The sequence below is a fragment of the Mytilus galloprovincialis genome, chromosome 10 (assembly GCF_965363235.1).
Source record: "Mytilus galloprovincialis chromosome 10, xbMytGall1.hap1.1, whole genome shotgun sequence".
In the NCBI taxonomy this organism is placed as follows: Eukaryota; Metazoa; Mollusca; class Bivalvia; order Mytilida; family Mytilidae; genus Mytilus; species Mytilus galloprovincialis.
In genome coordinates, this window is record NC_134847.1 from 3,163,483 (window position 1) to 3,188,223 (window position 24,741).

A 24,741-nucleotide genomic window follows, 5' to 3' on the forward strand; every position below is an offset into this window, starting at 1 on the left:
ATTTTTGTCCCTAAAATCCGGTTAACGAGTTCTATAAAATATATAAGTTTCTCAAAGGTTTTGCGACGGTGCAAATATTAAACTTTACAATATAAATAGATATCCTTTACCAATGAATTCAAATAGCAAAAGCTATGCTATTTAACAAATATATAGCGAATAAGCTTCATCTAAATCATCAAATAAAGAAATATGAAATTTATAGTTTTAAACAAGGGAAATAATGATGACATAATAAATTTTGTTTATATAGATTAGACCGTTGGTTTTCCCGTTTGAATGGTTTTACACTAGTAATTTTGGGGCCCTTTATAGCTTGTTGTTCGGTGTGAGCCAAGGCTCCGTGTTGAAGGCCGTACTTTAACCTATAATGGTTTAATTTTTAAATTGTTATTTGGATGGAGAGTTGTCTCATTGGCACTCACACCACATCTTCCTATATCTATCTACTAACTGCCACACTTGTATGAAATGCATTCAAATATCTTCTCTGAACTTACTTATATAAAAGAAGATGTGGTATGATTGCCAATGAGACAACTATCCACAAAAGACCAAAATGACACAAACATTAACAATTATAGGTCAATTGGAACCAAACTTGTTTACATTGGTTCTTGTATTGATTCTTTTTAAACGATCTGGCATAGCGGGAACATAGTTAAACAGTTGCTCAAAACAACCAATTGGAACAAAACCTAGTTCCCTTTGCAAATTGTTTCCGGCCGGTTTTGGTTTGATCCAAGGCCTCCGAGGGGAACAACGATTTCACATTGGACCCTGTAGGAGATAGTTTTAAATATTTGATGTTGAATTTACCGTTTTTGAGAAACACAAGGCCAAAAGGGGTGAACCAAGAACAAATTGGAAATCAATTTTTTTTTGTCCGATTTTGATGAAGATGTTTGGAACAGAAATCATATGAAGGTATTTTAATGGATTATGTAATTTGTTGGCGGTTTTGAAAAAGAAGAGTACCAAAAAGGATCTAGACTGAAAATGCTTCAACTTGATGAAACGAAAAATGTTGTTCGACATGTGTATACTTTATAGATTTATATTTTTATTTTGTAGATTTCATACATTGTGTTTTACTTAATTTTTTAAGTTTTTAGTTTATCGTTTCCAACAAACAAGAGGCCGAAATCGGGTCTAGAGATGTGATTGGCCCTTTCGGGGCGATTGAATTGGATGGAGTCTAGCAATTTAATATGTCTACATTTACTTTGTGTCAACACTTACCCGAATGTACCCTTTATACGGTCGTTACTTGCTAAGCTCTACGGAGCACATTTTTACACAGAATTTATAGAACTAATTGCAAACAAACTACTAGTAAATCCTTACAATAAATATATCTGTCAGGTATGTCTCCAATCGTAGATGGCCGCCCGCGGAAAACGTAGTGTAAGTGCATCTTATTTTGGAAATGCATAGAAAGATCTTCTACTTAGAAACTACTAAGCAAATTGAAGCAAAACTTATCATTGGATGGCCTTCTAGCAAAATTGTGTTCGGCAGGACAGGGTACAATCCAACTTGATTGCCAGTGACGAACGTAGTTGAGATTATACCATATGGCGAAATTTATTGAAAGATATTTTCTAAAAGTACAGTGCAAATTACAATGAAACTTGGTCACAATGATCTTTTAAAATGCACAGGCAAACTATGTCTGGTAGGTTCAAGACTATAACCCAAGATTGCAGGAATTACTAACAACATAATTTAACATTGGACCCTGAGCTGAGGGCCAGGGGGATCAAAGATCTTAAACAAAACTACTGAGACCAAACTTGATAACATTTGTTTTTGTATGAACACTTTTCAAGCAGTGCTATATCCATCCTTGATGGACAATAACGGGGAACATACCTATTATATCGGGGTCTAAATTGGGCTGGCTTATGTAGCCACGGTTGATGTGAGCGATACAGCCTCTTAATAGTCTTTTGTTTCATATCCTAAAGTATTGGCGCAAAAAGTTTGTCATTAAACTAGATCCTTGAGTACAAGAAAGTAGAAACAAAACCATTCAAACGAATGCGATCAACATAGGAATATCATATCCCATTGGCAAACTTTTTTGTGCCGAGACCAGGCGTTACAAATCAGGCATGAGCTTTGTGTCAACACTTGCCCTACTGTTTGTTTCCTTGATAAATGTGATCGTATCATGCTGCACTAGGCGTAGAGAGTATTTTCTTTTATATTTACCATAATCAACAACAAAAAATCTAGACCAAGAAACAGTATATAGTAACTCCTAGTAATTTTGTTTGATTTAATTCTTGTATGGTAAAACCAAATATCAAACCTACTTATATTATATATATAATTAATTTCTAAAAAAATGTTTATGCAAAATCATTATTGTATAAAAAATGTATAGCAAATGTTCAATTCGGTAAGGCAGCAATCAATGTCCGAAACAATAGCTCTGCGTCATCGTATGATGTGATGATGGGAAACTGATCTCATCTGTTTCCAGTAAGCAACTCGACAATGTTAATAAATTCATTGCTACAGCCATGCTCTGGAAAGTTCTCTGTATATTCCTCTATGAGATTGTCAATTGTTTGTAAGTTACATGGTAAAGGAAATGAACAGTCTCTTCCACCAAAGATCTCTGGCTGATAGTATAACATATTTGGAATACCACTTGGTGTTACAACTTCAGCACGTTGTCTTCTTATTCTATGTGAGTTCCAGTTCTCAGCAAACATGTCCAATTGATGTTGGATAACGGAGAGGAAACAAAATCGAACACTTTCTTTATGTACTGGACACGATACATTAAGAAGTCCAGTGTCTTGGAAATCCTGGAAACGGTTTCTCCAAAACTGGGTGAAACTCGTTTTTAGTGTACCCCAAAGCCTTTCTATTCTTTGATTTCCAACAGATCTGCCGACGAGAAAAGAATTTTGTCTGGACATTTCATCGTTTTGATTATGTCGCAACGATCTTTGTAAATCCCTCATTATGACGTTTTCTGTTCCTGCATCCGATCGAACAACCCTTGGAAGCATCTTTCTTTGTTTGATCCAATTAAGATACCAGTAACCGACATATCTGGGGTTATTGTTGGAGGGACTTGCTATCAACCATAAAAGTTTACGAGAGTATCCATCGATTGCCCCATGTATAGCTATGCCGTAGGGTTTTAATTTATCGTAACCATCGACATGAATCAGATAGTTTGGTCCTCTATTGTAGTACACTCTCCTTCGAAGAACTCGACGCGATCTGTTAAGTACACCCTGTTGGTCTATTGTTCTTAAGCAAAGCCTTGCTCTTGATTGTGTGACGCAAAGTCCAAAGCCTATGTCCAGAGTCCTCCACATATACCTGTATCCAACATTAGACAGGCCATTACGGTGTAAAGCCAGGATTGTCCTTACAACTGTAGGTAATGGCGACTGGTTGTTACGCCGTCTGATATTTAATCTTCTCTTAAGTCTTTTTAACATGGAACAACTCATGAATGTTCCGTGAACAAACAAGAGAAATCCACATATTTGAAGGGACGTGTAGCATAAATGATGATAGTATTGGACTAGTTCAGGCACAGAAGCATCATCGCCTGGGTAAGGTATTCCTGTAACGTCATGATCAGCAACACAAAGGAGACAACAGAGTAACTGAAACATAAAGATAGAAATTACACGTATGATGTAATGATAAAATGAAAAATCCGATTGGCTTGATATCTAAATAGGGTGTTCACTGTGACGTCATCAGCTTACTATAAAACTACTAGGAAATGCGCTGCGCCTTCACATTTAATGGAATACGAAATGGGAAAAATACACAGTAAGTTTTGACAATCCAAAATAAATCTTCATGGCGATATTTATAACATATTTCATTTTTAAATTTACCCGTTATAGGTATCAGGTATAAGCATATGATATTTTTACATTTGAACATGTTTTCAATTTCAAACAAGAGGACATATCTTCTTCCAGCATATTGCAATCGAATAAACATTTTAAAAGTCATCTGATGCCTAAACGAATTTATTTTGTTTGGTTGATTTTTGTACCATACCTTAAAGAAACAACGAATAGTGTACCTAATGAATAAAATTTGTTATGAAAAAAATATGTTTCAATTTTTGCTAAATTTGTTGTAACATCATGCCTCCTTAAACATGATATCTAGTTCTTTATCAATCATTGACTAATTTATAAAATTTGGTCGCATATTGTCAAAGTCAATCAACCATAAAAACAAGGCCAAGATCAAATTACAGGTATCAAAATGACATCCCCTGGTAGTGGGGAACCTCCTTGTCTAATATCATCAACCTAAGTCAAAGCTAAAATTACACTTCAGACTATCATCCCCTTGTAGTTGGAGACGTTAATGCCAAATATTATCAACCTTAGACTTCTATTTCTTGAGATATGGACTTAAGCAGTAAACTCGGTTGCAAAATTGACTATTAGAGTTCTTCAGGGTCATTCAAGCATTTAAAATAGGTCAAAGATAAATGGCACATGACTGACTGGCAAGAACAATATGTAGGAAATCTGCATCCTAAATATAAGAACCTTACTCGTTATGCTTCACGAGATAAAGACATGAACAGCAAACTTGGTTGCAATGTTAACGCCATATATTCACCGTCGCCTGTAAAACCGTACCTACATGTCTCGCTTTTACTGCGCATGCTAGACAAAATATGAAGAAAACTTTATATCATGGTTCACTATATTTTTCGCTAGAGCCGTGTAAATGTGTGCTCATTTTTCCTATTTTGGTAATCCTTTATTTTTTGTAATTTTTGGCCGTTTAAGGTGCAGTTTTTACAAAAAATAAATCACAATACAGTATTAAAACCTTTTTCATACTTTCCACGAAGATGGAGCTGATTAGTCTAAATGAAGAAAAACATTATAAAAACTATACAAGAAAGTTTTGACAAATTTTGTTTGTTTTTAAGCCAAAGTGTGTTGATTTGATGTTCGATGTCAGCAACATATTTCTTTGTTTTACTTTCAACATTACCTTTAAAATATTGCTTGATTCCATAGTCTTTGACCATTTATTAGACGGGCAGGTGACCAAGCAGCTGAAATAGACGATATTTCTTCAATTGAAATGTTTAATGAATAGCAAAATCTTCTAATCGGTCAATATCAAAATAAAGTGAACACATATTTCGTTTTGCATCATGCTTTTCTACCTGGCATTAGTGGCGAATCCAGGGGGTCCGGGGTTGGAACCCTTTTTTACATTTATTTGGAAGATCAATGCAATTGAATGGGGACATATAGTTGGAACTCCCCTTTATCGTGGGCTAGGATCCCCATACCCAACCCTTATAAATGACAAGATCCACCCTGCTAGTTGTGAATCAAATTATTTGTTTAGATTACTAATTTTTTTTTGCTTAGCTGTTATGAATTAAATGAGTCATGGAGATTGATCTACAAAGGACTCTGAAAGGCGAAAGGGAGGGACCATTCAGTTTTTTTCCATTTTTCATTGACAGTCGTACAGAACGGGTAGTGTACTTGTGATGGGATGGTGGGGAGAGGGGTGAAACCCTTTAAGTAGAATATATCTTTAATAATAGCAGACGTCTTACTCTAGATCTTATCACAGGTCACGTTAAACTGTAACTTTTCAATGCCCTTTCATTCAAACAATAACGTTTTTTCTCCCTATGATCTTTTTCATTTTGTGTTCAGTATTGCTTCATATTAAAATATAACGCTAAGTCTCCAAAGAAAACAAATATAAACTTACTTATGACTCGTTTCCACTGCTCCCGCTGATGTTGTTGCTGTCGATCTCCATCTTTAATGTGTCAGCACAGGAAGTAAAATACGGACCGTGGGAATCTGACCGTGAGAACGAATAAAGTTAACATCAAATAAGCAAGTTGACTTAATTAATAAACAAGTCGACTTCTTATTTTATGTCATTTACATTTATATTAGCAAGTCGACATTGTAATTAAAACTTTTTCTGTAGCATTCCGACAAGTTGACTTCAACATGATGATTTAATATCAAATAAACAAGTTGTCGACTTAATCAATTAACAAGTTGAATTCAACATGCCGGCTTCTTATTACTATGCCATTATATTTATATCAGCAAGTCGACATTGTAAAACAATTTTTCTACATCATTCCGACAACTTGACTTCAACTTGATGATAAGATTCCAGCTTATAACACACAACTTGACTAATAATTCCGACTTATTAGCAACAAAATAACTTTACAAGGGGTGTACCATATGCGCTTCCATATATTTATGATCAAGATTATTACAAAATTTACATAATATTTAGTTTCAATGTATATTTCTATATATTTCAGTTTTACTTCTAGGCTAATGTCACTCAACCGAAATTTAGAGATTAACTGTCTGGTCTGTATGTTTCTCTTTAATGAGTAATCTTCTTGTTTTATCTCATATTTTGTTGGGATATTACGAACTAATTTTGAACTGTCTGTAATAAAAGAAAGTTTACAGAAGACCTGATTTGTGTAAACCTAATGTGTTGTCTGTTTAAACTTCATGTTTGTGGAATATTCAATTTTGTGATATGGTGATGATAAGTTTCAAAATCTTCAGCATCTTATCCTGATTTTTGTTATATATTTAGAGCAAAACTATACCAACTCATTTTGTCATTACACAAGGACTTATCAAATTCATGGGCTTCTTGTAACATAGGGTAAATACCATTGGTATGAAATCTCCAGAAATATAAATTGCAATACTGTTTTGTGTGTTTTCTTATTTAACTTGTCGATAATACTAAAATCTGACAAACTGAAAGAAAGACATAATTCAGAAGCTTCACGTTGTCTGATCACTTCAATGGCTTAAATCTAAAATTTAATTTGGTATCTCTTACAAATAGTATCGAGGTAAAGGGATAGACCAGGGGTATTAGGAGACAATTCTCACAAATGCATTGGAAGTCCTTTTAGAGTTTTGACCTAGCAGTAATTAAAACAGTGATCATACTTTTATGTTGTTTACAATTTGTTATGAGAATAATGCATGACTACATAAGAACATCGGACAAGTAAGACTTCACCAAGAATGCAAACATAGGTAATGCATTGTTTTTTACAAGATTTAAAAAATCAAAATCTGACAAGGTAGAACATTAGCTTTCATACATGGAATACTTAAAAAAAAACTATTTACTGAGAAGTTTTGGTAATGACTCTTGACATCATTTAGATAAAGTTTTGGTAGTTTTCGGAAAAATTGAATTGGAAAAAAATGCTTTGCACAATGCAGTTATAATTTTTTAGTGATTAAACCTCGAAAGATATTATCCCTACGGTTGTAATTTAAGCATCGAATATAGAATTACATTTTTGAAAAGTATGTATCTTAAAATCTTAAAATATAACATGTTCAATGCCTGCTATAAAACCTTGGTCTTATTATTATGTTTTTTAATTATCCTAAAAGACAAAATAAAAGAAAATTACGGGGAAAGAGTTCAAAATATAGGGGTTGTGGTTGCTCTGAAAATATTGATGTCAAATGAAAGTATGTAAGCTCCAGAATGAGTATGGGTAATCCCTTTCAAAAAAAATATGTGCAGTTTGTATTCATTGTAATGTTGTTATACAAACTTAACAGGCCAAAACTAGTAAAACATTTGTAAAAACTCATACAAAACGTTTAATCCCACCATAATATGCATGTATTGTTTAAAGCTACATATTTGTAATCTGACTGTTGTCGTTAGTTAGTTGAAACATATTTTATTGTTCAAGAGAACGAATGAATTCAAATTATTCATGTTTCCCCAAAGTCTGTCGTTTGATTCTTTCTGTTATGTTAGATTTTTTTGTTAATATTGAACAGGTTGCTGCATGGGGCGTTTAAAAGCTTAACATAAGTTTTGCAAATTGCGGAAATAGTACGGAAGTGTTTCCTTTTTTGGTCTATAGATGATGTGTCATTAGTATTCATACATGCATCATATGTTACGTCATGCAACTTGACAATTCTAAGCTATTTAAAAGAATGGTCAAAATAGCGGTAAGCAAACTCAAAGTCTAATAAGCAGCTGAAATCCTGGGATGCCATCTTGTCTAATCTGTGGGACGACCAACATGATTATTATGACAAATCAGCACTATTTCATATTAGTAAATGCTGCTGCTGTTTTTTTCTGTTTTTCCTTGATATTGTTCATAAAACAAGCAATTATTGTTTTGTTTAATTAATACGAACTATGAATATCAGTCAAGAAAATACTTAGAGCAATCATGTTCAGAATCCATATACAAGGCCACGCCAATTTAATTCCTTGTTCGACATACCCACCCGCACATATTTTGTTCTAAATAAATATTTTTTAAATATGGTTCATAGGTGTTTCTCGTTTTATATATAGATTAGACCGTTGTTTTTCCTGTTTAAATTTTTTTAAACTATTCATTTTTGGGCCCTTTATAGCTTGAAGTGCGGTGTGAGCCAAGGCTTCGTGTTGAAGGCAGTGCTTTGAACTGCAATTTTAACTTTAAATACATTGTTACCTGGATGGAGAGTTGTCTCATTGGCACTCATACCACATCTAATTTATATACAAGTTGCCTAATGGACAAAGAACAAAAATGAGAACAACAAAACGATGGAGACACAGACAACCAACATATAAAACAAAAAACTAAAAAGTACACACATCAACGAACATCACGAACCCCTAAAAAATGGGAATGAACTCATGTGTTCCGGAAGAATGAGCAGTTCTTGCTTCTTGTAAGACACCCACTGTGTTGCTAGCTATTAGTCATGACTAGTGAGTGAGTAAAGACATCTATGACCATGCAATGGAAATCATTTTGTGGCAGTTTAAATAAGTATTGAATTATTCAGTTCAAAATCTGATGTCCTAAGAAAGTAATACAAGACATCATAAAATGCTGCAATTAAAATTGATCAACAGGGAAATAAACACTTCATCAGTTGATAAATTAAGGAAATGTAAAAGTTCAAGTGGTAAATCAAGTTTTGATAAATATTGTCAGAACCTATGATTTTGTGTCTAAAAAAATATTGTCGCTCGCCTTTATATGTTTACTTTTCAAGCTTCGCCTCAAAAACTTGCATGTTAAATTTTTTTTATTAAAACTTTCAGATCGCTCGCTTTGCCCTATTTCTGGAGTGGAAACATCCGTAGAACAAGAAATTAAATTGGTGTAGCCCAAGTAATATATTTTTAATAAAACTTTTCCAATATTTAAACTCCTCATAGCCTATATATCACAGCAATATCAAACAGATTTTTAATAAAATTGAATGTTTTGGAGTGAATAGATGAACCTTTGACCCGTATTAACATAGTTTCGGTTATATGTTGTACATACAATAACAACATGGCATTGAAAAAGGTACACTCTATCCCGATTAATACACCTAATCATTATTTATTCCATTCCGGATTAGTTCTAAAATTACACAACTTTTTCATCCAGTTGAAGCTATCTGGTACCCTGTTTAAACAATTCACCATGCATGATACTTTTTAATGAGACCTGTTTAAACTACTGTAAATACTTCAAACAAAATTTTTTTTTTTACTTCAATTTTAATTTCGAAAAAAGTGGATCATACTATATCAAAGTTTCTTGATGATCACTTTCTAAAGTTTTTTCTCCCTCAGCTCACTACTGATGACCTCCATTTTTCGGCCGGTGTCCCAAACAGGAAGTTGTATAAATGACTGTTTTTCCAGGAATGGACTTAATAGCGATAGGGTGTATTGAAATATCTTAAAGTTTTAAAATGTAGATAAAATATATAATTCATGACGAAAGATAAAACATAGGAAGAAGTGAAGAACTATGCATTTAAGATTTACACAAAAATAATAAACAAATGTTAAGGTCCTAATGTGAACAACGAAAAAAAATGTTAATTATAGTGCTAATCAGATAATTTCATATAAATATTTAGAAGTCATTAATTGCAATGATCACCTATCAGATACTATTGCTAAAAATCTAATAACAAATAAAAGTTGAGATGAATTTGGTTTTACATTAAAATTTGTTATGTTTTTAAAATCCACTCATTGTTAAAAAGTCGTCTGTACCTATTTTTTTCTAGCAAATTTAAATGGTTAAACAATAAGATATGAAATGCACAGGGTATTGAATGACGAATATTTGCAAATCAACAGCCACAAGGTTGCTGACTTGTAGCCATTTCCAATAAAACATATATAACAGTTCATCAATTGACCGGATTGAATTGTTTTGATTTTTTTTTGTGCATACATTAATCCAGTTTACGAGTACGAGTACGATTACATCCTGTAAATATACGAGTTATTTTCAATTAAGAACATCCGATACAGTTTCAAGAGAGTTAATTCTTTTCGCGACGTTAAGCGTTCGAATTCCCAAAATACGTAACTTTTAGCGAGACGTAATGCGTGTAATTTTCCGTAATAAGAAACGTAATGTGCATTTTTCGATACTCCAATTTCTGTTTCTAATTTCTGCTTTTGATTCTAACAGGATAACAGTCTAATAAAATCATAAGAAATAAAACACATTACTGTTTTTGTAAGATCTTCAACACAATATCGTATAATTAGCAATCTCAAGATGACTGACCCTTTTGGTGTTACTAATATAATGCAAGTCAATTGTCATGTTTGATATGAGGAAGGCGCTACCATAAATTTCAGCTAAATACCAATACTATGCCCTATCCATTGATTGATTGTTGGTTTATTAACGTCCAGTGGCAAATATTTCATGAAAAAATTTTGACGGGACGTATTATGGTATAAAAATGTCCGGCGTCTGTCTGTCCGTCGTAAACTAAAACAGAGGTGTTTTTTCACAGTCCGCGCTGTATCTCATAAACGATTATTATTATTACATGATTCAAATTTTGTTTTTAGAGTTATTGAGTTTATGTAAAAAAAGAGGGGTTTTCACATGTATCTCAGAAACTATATTGATAAGTATTGCATAAAAAATCACATACTTGTTAGTTAAATTATTCTTAAGATCTGTATATTCTTTCGTGATGATTCTTTTATTTATTTTTAAGTTCTCATTGATTTTTTATTGAGCTTCAATTTGGTATCAAAGAAACATGTTGTGATATACAACTTCCTTTTGAGCAAGAACAAGTCAGAATATACTTCGAATGACTTCCTGTACAACCCCCGTGTTATTTTAAAAACATGTATGTTTTTTTCATGAAACGACGGGCATATCATGCTCGTAGCGCAGCTGTTTTACAAATATATTAGAGAAATGACGGAATGACAGAAAATATGATGCAATTTCCAACATAATTAATACTTCCGAATGGCATAACTCTTTTGAAGAATAGTTGATATGCACTGATTTACGAACGTGTCCATACATTATCAGTTTTACAGACTGCAAGAATTGTACACTTGAAAAATCTAATTAACCATAAGGACCGGATGCAAAGACTGAGTAATGAACGCGTCGCGCTGTGGTAAAAAAAAATATATTACCAATGAAATTACGCATAGGTAATATGTCCACTCCTCTCGCTATTAATTCAATCGTTTTTGTAAAATCAAAATTTCAAAACTATGGTATAGTTTCTCTGTCTGGACAAAAGCATCCTTTTAGCATATTAAAGATTCTCCTTAATAATATTTTGTTTTTGTTTTCTTACAACATAAACAAGAAGATGTGGTATAATTGCCAATGAGACAACTCTCCAAAAGAGACAAACATCACACAGAAATTAACAACTACAATAGAACACCGTACGGTCTTCGACAATGAGCAAAGCCCATACCCCATAGTCAGCTATACAATTTGTTTAGGAGCGTCAAATGTTTATTTAATTGTTATAATTGACCCGAATAAAAGTTTAATGTTATGAGTTAATGTGAAATTCTAAAAAGTGATTAAAACGTGAATAGAGAGATTTAAAGGAGTATTGTGATGAAACAGCAGCCCACCAAACAAAACAAGACAAAAAAAAAAACATCTAGAGGTCAACCTTTGTTATAAATCAATACATAAGTTAATACACGAGTGTGTACAGTACATGTACCTGTATGTCAAGTTCTAAATCGCCGAGTCTTTAATTTTAAAAGCCGTAAAAATTATCAACCGTCCGTAATCATTTTTCTTGAGATATTTCTCACTTAGACCACAAACAAAGAGATGTATTCATGATTTACATAATTTAATTTCCAAAAAAAATATTATAAATTTTTTGCATGTTAAGTAGCTCTTTACAAGCAATATTTAAACATCTGAAAAATGTCGCCGGTAATTTGCAGCAACAACGGCGTAAAAATCTGCCAGCGACGTCGTGCACTTTAACGCTACTTGTGAGGTTACAAAGGCGTGGACGCACTTTTAAGGATAAAACGCGTTTAGCATAGAATTCAGGACGGTGACATATATTTTTTATTTGAGATTTAGAGAAAGCATGACAAAATGCAGTTTATGCAGAAAAATGATAAAAATGACATTTTCAGAAACGCTTTATTTCCATTTTTTTGGGATTAAAAAAATGCCACTTTGAGCATCTGGTCCGTAATTTAAAGCAAAGCTTGAATAATTGTATAGTCATTCGTGTAGGGATTTATTTTTTCCCTAATTGTCACTTAACACAGCTTCAAATTGAACCCGATATTAATAATTTGCGACGAAGAATATTTGTTACAAAATTTTTATTACATCGCCCATTTTTTTTTTTACAAAATTGCACAAATCCCCAATTTTCAGCCTCAATTTTCTCGAAAACAAGCACGGTGACCGATGTTTAATTTTGTGTTTTATTTTATAACTCGTCAAGGCCTACAACATATTTCAAAACTATAAAAATGACATTATATCGAGAAACTGTATCGGATACCCTTAATTGACGTTATAAGGACAACGACACATGTTTTAATCCTCCTCCTTCACTTAAAACTGTATGTTACATGGTCAAGGGTGATTTCGTGCCTTCAGTTAAAATGTCTAGTGCGAAAAAGAAGAAATTTTGTTTCCGGTTTTACATGGGACAAAATGGAGAAGGAGGAATGTATCCTACTTCACTTAAAACTATATTTTACATGGTCAAGGGTGATTTCGTGACCTCAGTTAAAATGTTGTGTGCAAACAAGAAAAAGAAATTCTGTTTCCGACTTTGCATTGTACTAAATGGAGAAGAAAGAATGTATCTGTGCCCTAATGATCTGACATGATTTATTCTTTTTTGTATCATTACGTGAAGGATCAAACCATGTATTCTTTAAAGATCTACATGATATAGGTTAGTTTACCGTCCTTTTCTGTCCTCTCTAACCTTTATGCTTTAAAGACCTCCCCAGGACGTTAATCCTTCTAGTCGAATGTTAGCACACGATTCAAAGGTTGTCATTTATTGCTAATTCAGGCCATAGTTTCTCGTTTGAATTGTTTTACATTCATCATGTCGGGGCCTTTTATAGTTTACCTTGCGGTATTGGATTTGCTCATTGTTGAGGACCATATAGTGATCCAAAAGTTCAAACTATTAAATTAGTCACACATTTTTCAGGATATTCTTTTCATCTTTGCTCCAATTAAATATCTTGTCACAAAAAGAAATGAAGAAATATCTCCATCGACCAAATGTATATCACCTAGGTTCTATTATCTAATTAATTACATACATCTTAATGTTTTTAATATTTACTTTTTACAAATGGTACCAACTAGAATTAAAAAGACATGTATGCACTTCTCTAAAACTTATATCTTATTAAAAACCCTACACAAGGACAAAATAGAAATAACCTAAGACATTAAGTAGCTTCATACAATATATATGCTAGTTTTGGGGCAAAATATAAATCAGTCAGATGAAAACAGTACAATGTTTATGTTGTTCTGAAAAGGTGAAATACTAATCGTTATCACCGGATTAATAAAGGCACTCCTCTTTTAGAAGATTTAGTTTCAGTAATGATCAAAAAGTTTATCATTCCTGGCCCAGTTAACCATTGTATCATAAAGTCATACTGGTCAACCTTTCCATAGACAACATTTAGATGAGCTTAAATGATCTGATCTATGCAATTGCATTAATTTAAACGACCATCTTTTATTTTTTTTTTTTAAATAACAAAAATAAAAAGACGTGATATGATTGCCAGTGAAACAAAAAGTAAAATAACAAAAAAAAAAACTCCAAGGAAAAGTCAAATCGGAACGTCTCTTATCAAATGACAAAATGAAAAGCTCAAACATATCATACGAATGGAAAACCATGATGAATGTAGAACAATTCAAACGAGAAAACTAACGACATTATGTGTGAAATTAAGTAAAAAAAAATTAAACGATATCTAACCATCTTTGGAAAAATTGCTAAAAGTTCTCAAAATGATATAAAACTTAATTTTTGCTTTAATAAAACAGGTATTTGACTTAAAAAAAATAAAAGGAGCAGGTGATTTAATGCAATAGCTAAGCAGCAAAATATGGGTATTTATAATTCGATTTGTCTGTCGGTAACTACAAAACCTCAATGTACACAAAACAACGTTGACAATAATAGGTTAACAGAAGTGCAGTATATCTGTTTAAAAAGCAAAAATTTTACTGTTCCGATAATGGGAATTTCTGATAAAAAAAATATACTTATTCATAGCACCAGATTGTTAATGCTTTAACTTTTTTTTTGCAAAATTTGCTATCAATATTAATACAAATTCTGTCATCTCTTCTTAATTAAACGTTTTATTCTAAGAAGGTACAGGGTAATATCAGCATTTAGAACGTTTCATATCATCTGTAGCTATCTTGTTAATTCATTATCATTAATCTCAACTTCCTTACATTTATATCTTGAAAATGGTACACTTAAGATGTAATACCAAATTCATTGCCACAAATTTGAAAACCTTTGCAGGAAATTAAAAATGTTTTCAAAGAGATGAATTAGATTTTTCAAAAGGCAAACCAGCAACACATGAAGGCAAATTATGTTTTGTGGAATCCAATTACTTACAGTATTTCCAGAGCAGTCAAATTTTGAAAGATATTGATATCCAGCATTGTTATTCGGTTGTTTTCCAAGTCCCTGCAAAAAAAAAAAAAAAAAAAAACTTGAAACGAATTTCTGCATCAATTCTGTCATATTCATAAATGGAAACATACTAACATTGGAAAAAGAAGACCAATGGTAGTGTAATACATCGGTCAAAAACTTGATAACATATTGCTCACATACTGACAAATGTTTTGTATAAGGAATAGCCTAATTCAGGTTTGACTTTGATTATTTATGTTTAATATAGCATGTTGTAGGTCTCCGATAAAATCTTCACAAATCTGGTCTTTTTGTAGCTTTATTTCTTACCAAAAAGACGAATTCAAATACAAAAAAAACTTCTTAAAGTTCATAATGTGCATGTACTGAAAGATGCAGGGTAACCTCTTCTTTGACAATAATTATATGGACAAAAGCTATCTTATCTATTCAATTACATCAATTTAAATAACTTTTTTTATTTCTTTAAACTGGTATATGTTAAACGTTATAGCAAATAAATCATAAACGATATTTAAACATCTTTAGGAAAATTGCAAACAAATAATAAAAACACCGACTATAAATATTGCTTTTATAAAAACTTATTTTACTTTGAAAAAAAGAAAAGAAAAAAAAGGATAGGGGTGATATAATAAGACTGTAAACCAGCAACATATAGGTACGTTTGTAAATATGTTGGTCTCTAGGTACATTGTATCTACAAAATAATAAATCATTATGTCTGCATTACATTTATAAATAAAATATTTTCAAAACGATTCATAAAATCATTGCAACAGCAAACCAGCATCTAGCGAATGCAAAATATAGTATTATTTCTAAAACAGCTGATCTCCTTAAGTTGATTTAAGTTTGTAATCTAGAAAACATGGTATGCATGATCAAGGTAATTATAAAATATACATAATTTTGGTTTCTATGTATATTTCTATATTTTCCTGTTTTACTTCTAAGCTAATTTCACTTAACCAAATTTTAGTGATCAATTGTCTAGTTTTAGAAAGTTGCTCCTTAATACGTTATCCTCCAGGTTTATCTCGTTTTTTATTTTGCTATTCCAAAAAGAAAGTTTACTGAAGACCTGATTTGTGAAAACGTCATGTGTTATCTGTTTAAACTTCATATTCAATTTTGCAATATGGTTGATTATAAGTTTCAAAATCTGAAGCATCTAATCCTGCTTTTTGTTATATATTAAGAGCAAAACAATACCAACTATGAACTTTGTCAGCATACAACGATTTATTAAATTCATAGGCTTCTTGTAACATAGGGTTAATTGCATTGGTATGACATCTCTAGAAATATAAATAACAATAATTTTTGATATGTTTTCTATATTAACTTGTATCTTGTCGATAATACTAAAATCTGATAAACTAAAAAATAGACAGAATTCAGAAAACTTTCAGATGTCTGATCACTTCAAAAACATAAATCTAGTTCGTATTTCTTTTTTGCTTGGAAATGATAACGAAGTAAGGGGGTAGAGTAAGGGTATAGGAGATAAGTATAACTACTTTATTGGAAGTTCTTTGTCCGTTTTAATCTAGCAGTAATTGAAACAACGATCAACATTAATGTTGTTTACAATCGGTTACATGTATGAGAATGATACAGGACCATCTACGAAATTCGGACAAGTTAGACTTTACCAAGAATGCAAATAATGTAATGCATTGTTTTTACAAGATAAAAAAAAAGCTGAAAAGGTAGAACATTAATTATCATACATGAAATACTTCAATGATTACAAATTATTTCTAAATATGATAATAACAGCTGCGTCAAAATCAGTGTTTGTACATTTTATTTCGGATCTTCTAAACACGATAAGGAAACACCTATTTCATATCGTGCAATGTTTTGATTAAACTACGTAAAGTAATAATGGTTTAAAAATAGTTTGTCTTTCTCATTCAGTAATTAACAACTTTTTCAAATGTGGATACCATTTTAGAGCTTGAATGAAAACAATATGATTTTAGTTTTATAATGCCTGTTTTAACTCGATCAGAATCATAATTTTATCGGTATACATAGATACGTTTATTTGAAAATTACACATATATGGGTCAAGCAAAAACAAAATATATAGCACATCATAACACCACACAAGTCCATTTTACAAGTATAAACATACAAAAAAAACCCACCAAAAAACATAGATATGATAGTGTAACGTTCGATAAACTGTTATCTCATTTTTGCAAGTATGCTTTACAAAGTCATCAACTGCTGTCAAAGATTCAGACTCAGAATTTGAAATCTAGTTTAGGTTAAAAAGAGGTCGAGAATTCGTTTAAGCAGGTTTTATATTATCATTTTTAAAACAACAGATTAAGATGTTGACTTAATTTTGTCAGCTAGAAAAAAATGGTACTCATGATCAAGGTTAATACAAAATTTACATTACCTTTCGTTTATAAGTATATGTTTATATCTTTCTGTTTTACTTCTAGGCTAACGTCACTCAATCGAAATTTAGAGATTTATTGTGCAACTCTTTCATAAGTTATCATGTAGTTTTATCTCGTATTTTATTGGGCCATTACGAAACAATTTTGAACTATCTATAATAAAAGAATGTTAACTGAAGACCTGATTTATGTAAACTTCATGTGTTGTCTAGTTAACCTTCGTCCTTATGGAATATTCAATCATCAGTTTCAAAATCTGCAGCATCTAATCCTGCTTTTTGTAATATATTTAGAGCAAAACTATACAAACTATGAATTTTGTCTTTATACAATGACTTATTAAATCCATAAACTTCTTGTAATATAGGGTAAATATCATTGGTATAAAATCTCCAGAAATATAACTAGCAATACTTGTTGATATGTTTTCTATATTAACTTATATCTTGTCGATGATCCTTACATATGACAAACTAAGAGAATGACAGAACTTAGAAAACATTCAGGTGTCTGTTCACTTCGGTCACATAAATCAAAATTCTTGTTTTCTTATTTCTTAGAAATGGTACCGTAGTAAGGGTGTAGACCAAGGGTATGTGAGAAATTATGACAATATATTAGAAGTCCTTTGTGTGTTTTAACCGAACAGTAATTGCAACAGTGGAACCTTATTTTAAGATTTTATATGCTCAAATATGTGCAATTTTAGACCTTGAAAAGGATATAACGACGAAAAGAGTTAAAAATCTACAATTTTGTCATGTTTGGAGACGAAATTTTTACATCAGCGCCAACGTAGACCATCCTGAAGTTTACGACCATCAACTGTACTCTTATATATCTTTCATTTAATAAAATATTATGGTGGTCTACCCTGGCGTTCATGTCTAAAATTCAAAAAATAATCCGATTGTTTACAATTTTAACAAGTCATTATAATACGTCAAACAAAACGGCGCTGGTTACTAAATTATTCCGGGGTCCACAATTGATCAGAATATCACTTACGAATAGCTATTACTTCGTATCCATTCATGAACATGTCATATTTTGTACGTGTTATTAAACCAAAACGGTCTAAAACTGTCCATGCAGACAAATGAAGAGTGGTGTCCCTTGAAATATTGTGAATGTATTTCCATTCATCATAATTTTCAAATATTAAAAAAAAACGTTAAAATGAATTTAATTAAATTGAAATACACTCAAAATCTTTTTATAATTCTGAAGTAAGATGTTTATTTCCTCAAAATTAACATATTTTGCACTTGAAAACTTTCTATTTCACCGTCTACAGAAAAACATTTTTTTTTATATTTATTCAGTCGTTTTACATTATCAATACGCCGACCCTGCACGGGATGTATAGCCAGTCAAGGTCGTTAAAAACTTCCATCATGCGTGTCATTGTTGTTACTTTGCGTGGAGTGCAAAGTGGAAAAATTTTAAAGTAAATATTTATAGAAAGACGAAGATATGTTTACAAAACTACACTAATGCGCTATGCATGAAAATTTGTCAAAACCAAAGTATTATATATATTCACCTCAGAAACTTACAAAACCTTTGAATAGACTTATTAAGAAGGGATATAATTACGATACTGTTGTCAAGTCATTAAAGATTGCATATTTTGGCGTTAATATTGAGTCACTGATAAGGTCTTTGCATCGGAACTAAACACATTTATTTTAAAAACAGTTGTTGGCATGACACGGGTTATGTTCTTCTCATATATGTTATGATGGTATGATACTAAACCCCTAACGGGAAGGATTGTGCCTGATGTTCATATGATGAAATCATAATCTTTCATTCAGTTTAATTGAAGTCTGGAGCTGGCATGTCAGTTAACTGCTAGTAGTCTGTTGTTATTTATGCATTATTGTCATTTTGTTTATTTTCTTTGGTTACATCTTCTGACATCAGACTCGGACTTCTTTAGAACTGAATTTTAATGTGCGTATTGTTATGCATTTACTTTTCTACATTGGTTAGAGGTATAGGGGGAGGGTTGAGATCTCACAAACATGTTTAACCCCGTCGCATTTTTGCGCCTGTCCCAAGTCAGGAGCCTCTGGCCTTTGTTAGTCTTGTATTATTTTAATTCTAGTTTCTTGTGTACAATTTGGAAATTAGTATGGCGTTCATTATCACTGGACTAGTATATATTTGTTGAGGGGCCAGCTGAAGGACGCCTCCGGGTGCGGGAATTTCTCGCTACATTGAAGACCTGTTGGTGACCTTCTGCTGTTGTTTTTTATTTGGTCGGGGTGTTGTCTCTTTGGCACATTCCCCATTTCCATTCTCAATTATATATAACTTAACATTGATAGCATATACTGAAAGCAAGTTCATAATACTTGAGTATCCATTTATTTAAATGCAGATTTAACAGTTATAAGAATAATCTTGTCTCGTGTGGACTAGACGCGTTTTTGGCGTATTGAATTTTAAACCTGATGCTTTTTGTTATCTATTAATCATGCTTTTCTTTGTCTAATATGTTCTGCTTTTTATTTGTATTGTAGTCCTGTAATATTTTGTTTTCATTTCAATGTTATATTTAACTGTGCCATTAAAGTGCGAGGTTTGGCATGCCTTAAAACCAGGTTCAACCCACCACTTTTATTCCCCTTTAAAAGTGTCCTGTACCAAGTCAGGAAGATGGCCATTGTAATAATATTGTACGTTTCTGTGTGTGTGTTGCATTTTAACGTTGAGTCGTTTCTGTTTTCTCTTATTTTTGAGATAAGACGTGGCACGGTACTTGTCTATCCCATATTCATATATTTGGTTTTGATGTTATATTTGTTATTCTCGTGGTGTATTGTCTGTTGCTTGGTCCGTTTCTGTGTGCTGTTGCGTTTCGGTGTTGTGTCGTTGTTCTCCTCTTATATTTAATACGTTTCCCTCGGTTTTGGTTTGTTGCCCCGATTTTGTTTTTTGTCCATGGATTTATGAGTTTTGAACAGCGGTATACTACTGTTGCCTTTATTTGGATCGACAGGGGAATCCATCTCAGCACGGTTTATAGATTTCATTTATGAAATTTGATCTTTGGTTGTTTCCAAAACTTTACTCATCCCCAAACAATTTCTGGGGATAAACTGTCAAATTTCATACAAATTCATTCCAACACCAATTCAACATCACCACTACTAGGCTTCCTTATAGCCTCCTTATAGGCTTCCTCATTGTCTCATTTTAGGCTTCCTTACAGCCTCATAAGCATTATAGCCTCTAGGCATGATAGCCTCATAGGCTTCCTGATAGTCTCATGCATTTATTTTGAACCATCGTTCCAATTGGATTGGTGTGATGTCAAGCCAGGGGTCTATACCTTGCTACTTTTCAGTATGCACATAGCTAGACTCTTGGTCGAGGCATGGAGCAAAACATTAAAATTTTTCCCCAAGGGCTAAAAAAGTAGCATTTCATTTACTCAGCTCCTGTTTGGATTTATAAATAAAACATACTACAACAAACTTAGTTTCAACATATTCTACTTGCATAAATACATTTTAGGTAAGGCCCATGGGAAACAGACTTATAAAGTATGCGTGAAGAAACAAGTATTTTTTTTTGCCATTTCAAACATTTATAGCTATTTTGTCTAAAGTTCTATCTAAGTGACAATCATTCATGCCAAATCTATACCTTATCCCAGAGTTCACTGGTTCTTCCAACCTGTTCAATGTACATGTTCAGGTACAATATGCCCTCTGATTTCAATTTCATATAAAAAAGTGCCTGAGTAAGACTCTGTGAGGTAGCGCTCAAATGCTTAGCTTCGAACGTTTGGTAAGACGTATACAGTACACTTTATTTTTTTTTCTAATGCTTATACGGTAGTGGTTTAAACTGTATCCTGCTACTGTGTCCATTCTCACTAATACTAATTAGCCGCAACATTAATGTGTTAATGAAGTATGTGTATATTTCAAATTAAATTCAAATATTTTGGTGTTTCATGAAATATTTCTTACTTAGTGCATACTAGTATGTATATGTTTCAATAAACATAAGTATCATATTTAAAATGAAATAAGGAGATGTTGTTGAATTGCAAATGATACTATACACCGACGTTGATGTTTAATTCAGGAAACCTATCGTAGAAATAATGAATTTTCAGAGAAACCTGAAAATGTTCATGAAGGGTGCCTTCTTCGTCTACACATTTTCGTAAGTGTCTTTTTACTTCTAAACCCTGACCTCGACAAGAACTTTGAACTTTGCGTTCAGTATTACATTCTTAAAAATATTGCTTTAATGAAGTGTTAGAAAAGTCACTGTGTATGATACTTAAACTGACTAACAATGTCATTGCACAAGCAACGCGTATTTGCTATAAATACTCAAACAGTATTAATCGGATACTGAATTTGCAATAGCATTATTAACCTACTTGTTTTTTTGTAAAGGTAATCATCGTGTAAATATAAAATGCTGTATTCATAACTTTGACTTTTATTTATGAATTATAATTGTGCCACTTATTATATAAAGCTTTTTTTATTTTACCTAACTTGTTTACGTAAGACTGTTCTTTCTTACTCTATTATTATTTGCCCCTTTGAGCAGGATCTGCTTATCCTTCCGGAGCACCTGAGATCACCCCAAGTTTTTGGTTGGGTTCGTGTTGCTAAGTCTTTAGTTTTCTATGTTGTGTCTTGTGTACTATTATTTGTCTGTTTGTCTTTTTATTCTTTAGCCATGACGTTGCCAGTTTATTTTCAATCTATGAGTTTGTCTGTCCCTCTGGTATCTTTCGCCCCTCTTTGACAATCTAATTTGCATTCATGCATTTTGTCAAAATACTGACCAATTCCGTGGTAGCTGTCTTTTATCAAATACTTTTTGTTCTGTTTTGGGTAACAGAATACGAGTTAATATGCTCGATATTTACTTCATCGACATAAAATAATGATGCCAATATCCCACTTAAGGTAACCAAAATACACTATTAAACCGTTGCTTAGCACTATTGTGATTGCTAATTTTTTTATTAGCATGATATACTGCAGATTGTATCGTTACGTCGAAGGTACCAATTTTGGCTTTTAACTTGACGAGAGAAGATTATGTAAAATGGACTTACTTTCATTTCTTACTGCTAGTTAGTTTTGCATGTATAAACCATACTTAGCTGATTTTACTTTAAGTTGTACAATAAAAGAACAAAGGTATGTTATAGTTAAATTTTGGGTTGCTATGGTCGATATGAACTTTTTAAAAACAATGATGACAAGGACATCATAAAATGAAAGAAAAATCATTTACTGTAGCTACATCGTCAAACATGCTGGCTATATTTATACCTCATATCATGGCAGAAATTACAAATTTTTAAACCCTTGCTAGTGAAAATTTGTGTTGCTTGGTTGTTGCTAAGCATTTATAAAACTGAAATTGAAGTGACTATTTTGAATCATTCTTATTTGTAACGAGAAAGCGATGCATTAGTGATAATTTAGCTATTTAATTAAGCCGTTGATAGACAACCTTCCTTTCACCGGAACACAAACAAATCTTAGTTTTGAATACTTTATATACAAAGGCTATCAATTATCTATATATAAACTTATTCGGGAAGGGGGCCAAACACACCCCTTATCATAACTTGTCCCTAAATAATACCTTTATTTTACAAGATTTTAAAGTAAAAATCTAAAAAGGTAGAACATTTACTGTCGTACATGTTATACTTTTAAAACAAAACTATTTGCTGAGAAGTTTTTTGAATGACTCTTGACATCAGTCAAATAACATCTTGGAAGTTTTCGAAAAGATTAACTTAACAAAATAGATTGCATAATGAAGTTATAATTTATAATTGATACGATATTCCCGTGCTTGCATTTCCTACCATGATTTTCTTGATAGAGGGTTGCTGCTCACAAGGACGCTATTAAACCAAGAGTTCCAAATGGTGAAGTTGAAATCATCCCTTCTTAAATTTTATGGACGCCACCACGAGTTGGTTGACCGTTATGGAATAACCGTTTCACAAATGATATCGGATATGTTCCTTACGTCGTAACTACAATCCCCTTCCCTTTCATGAATGTGACCTACCGAATTAGACTATTTACCGGATTTGTTATCACATAAGCAACACGACGGGTGCTGCATGTGGAGCAGGATCTGCTTACCCTTCAGGAGCACCTGAGATGACCCCTAGTTTTTTGGTGGGATTCGTGTTGTTTATTCTTTAGTTTTCTATGTTGTGTCGTGTGTGCTGTTGTTTGTTTGTCTTTTTCATTTTAAGCCATTGCGTTGTGAGTTTGTTTTAGATTAATGAGTTTGACTGTCCCTTTGGTATCTTTCGTCCCTCTTTTATAGTGATTACCTATACCTGAGGTTAACATGATGATCATACTTAACTGTAATTCTCATATTAGCATTGGGAAAGAATACAATAAAGTGCAAAGATTTCATTATTCTTAAATATGTTCTTCTATTCAAAATTGTACAAATGTATAGCACTAACTCGATAATGGTAGTCCGCATTAGCAAGGTTTGATTTCAATGATGATACGAATTATTACATTTTCAGAAAAGTTTCGTGTCTAACACTGATACAGGGTAACATCACTACTGACACAATCATCATAAGATATATGATCAATTGAATAACATAAGTCTTAACGTTCCTATTTTTTTATTTCTTTAAAGTGTCACGTACGTTACATGTTAAACCAAATCAATTGACACAAATTTAAAAACTTTTAAAAATAACGTTTTTGAAATAATGTATCTTAAAATCTTAAAATATAACATGTTCAATGTCTGCTGTACAAATTTTAAAGAAAATGTGGTCTTCAAACAGGCTTACTGCATAAAAAAAATGAATTTAGATACATATGGTCGAATTTACAACAGTTTTATTGAAACCAATATTGGCACATTTTATTTTTGATCGTCTGACCTCAATAGTTTCGCACTGGATAAAATCAGTGTTTTATCGTTGTATAAATACACTCGTTTATACTTAATTAAATTAATTTCATTTGTTTAAGTATCATAAAAAGAGTTCAAAGTATAATGTTTTTGGTTGTTCTGAAAATATTGATATCAACTGAAGGTATATAAACCCCAGAATGGGTATGGGTAATCCCTTTCAAAATCATATGTACAGTTTGTGCTCATTGTAGTGTTGTTGCTGCCCAAGGTTAGTAGAAAATTGAATTCTTACAAAATGTTTAATCCCGCCACTATATGCATGTATCATTCAAAGCTATGTAATTGTAATCTGGTGGTTTTCGATGGTTGGTTGA

The 24,741-nt window shown here is 32.2% G+C and overlaps 1 protein-coding gene and 1 long non-coding RNA gene across 2 annotated transcripts in view; both read right to left on the reverse strand.

The window, feature by feature from the left end:
• Positions 1–24,741, reverse strand: part of LOC143049660 (uncharacterized) — a 210,636-nt gene that overhangs the window by 52,958 nt on the left and 132,937 nt on the right. The window contains exon 5 of the mRNA XM_076223294.1: positions 14,994–15,065. Coding sequence (XP_076079409.1) covers positions 14,994–15,065 — 72 coding nt within the window. The remainder of the gene's footprint in view (positions 1–14,993; positions 15,066–24,741) is intronic.
• Positions 2,773–6,258, reverse strand: LOC143049649 (uncharacterized). The gene is made up of 3 exons (XR_012970281.1): positions 5,758–6,258; positions 5,014–5,077; positions 2,773–3,641 (listed from the first exon to the last, which is right to left on the reverse strand). It is a non-coding gene; the product is annotated as an uncharacterized LOC143049649 (long non-coding RNA).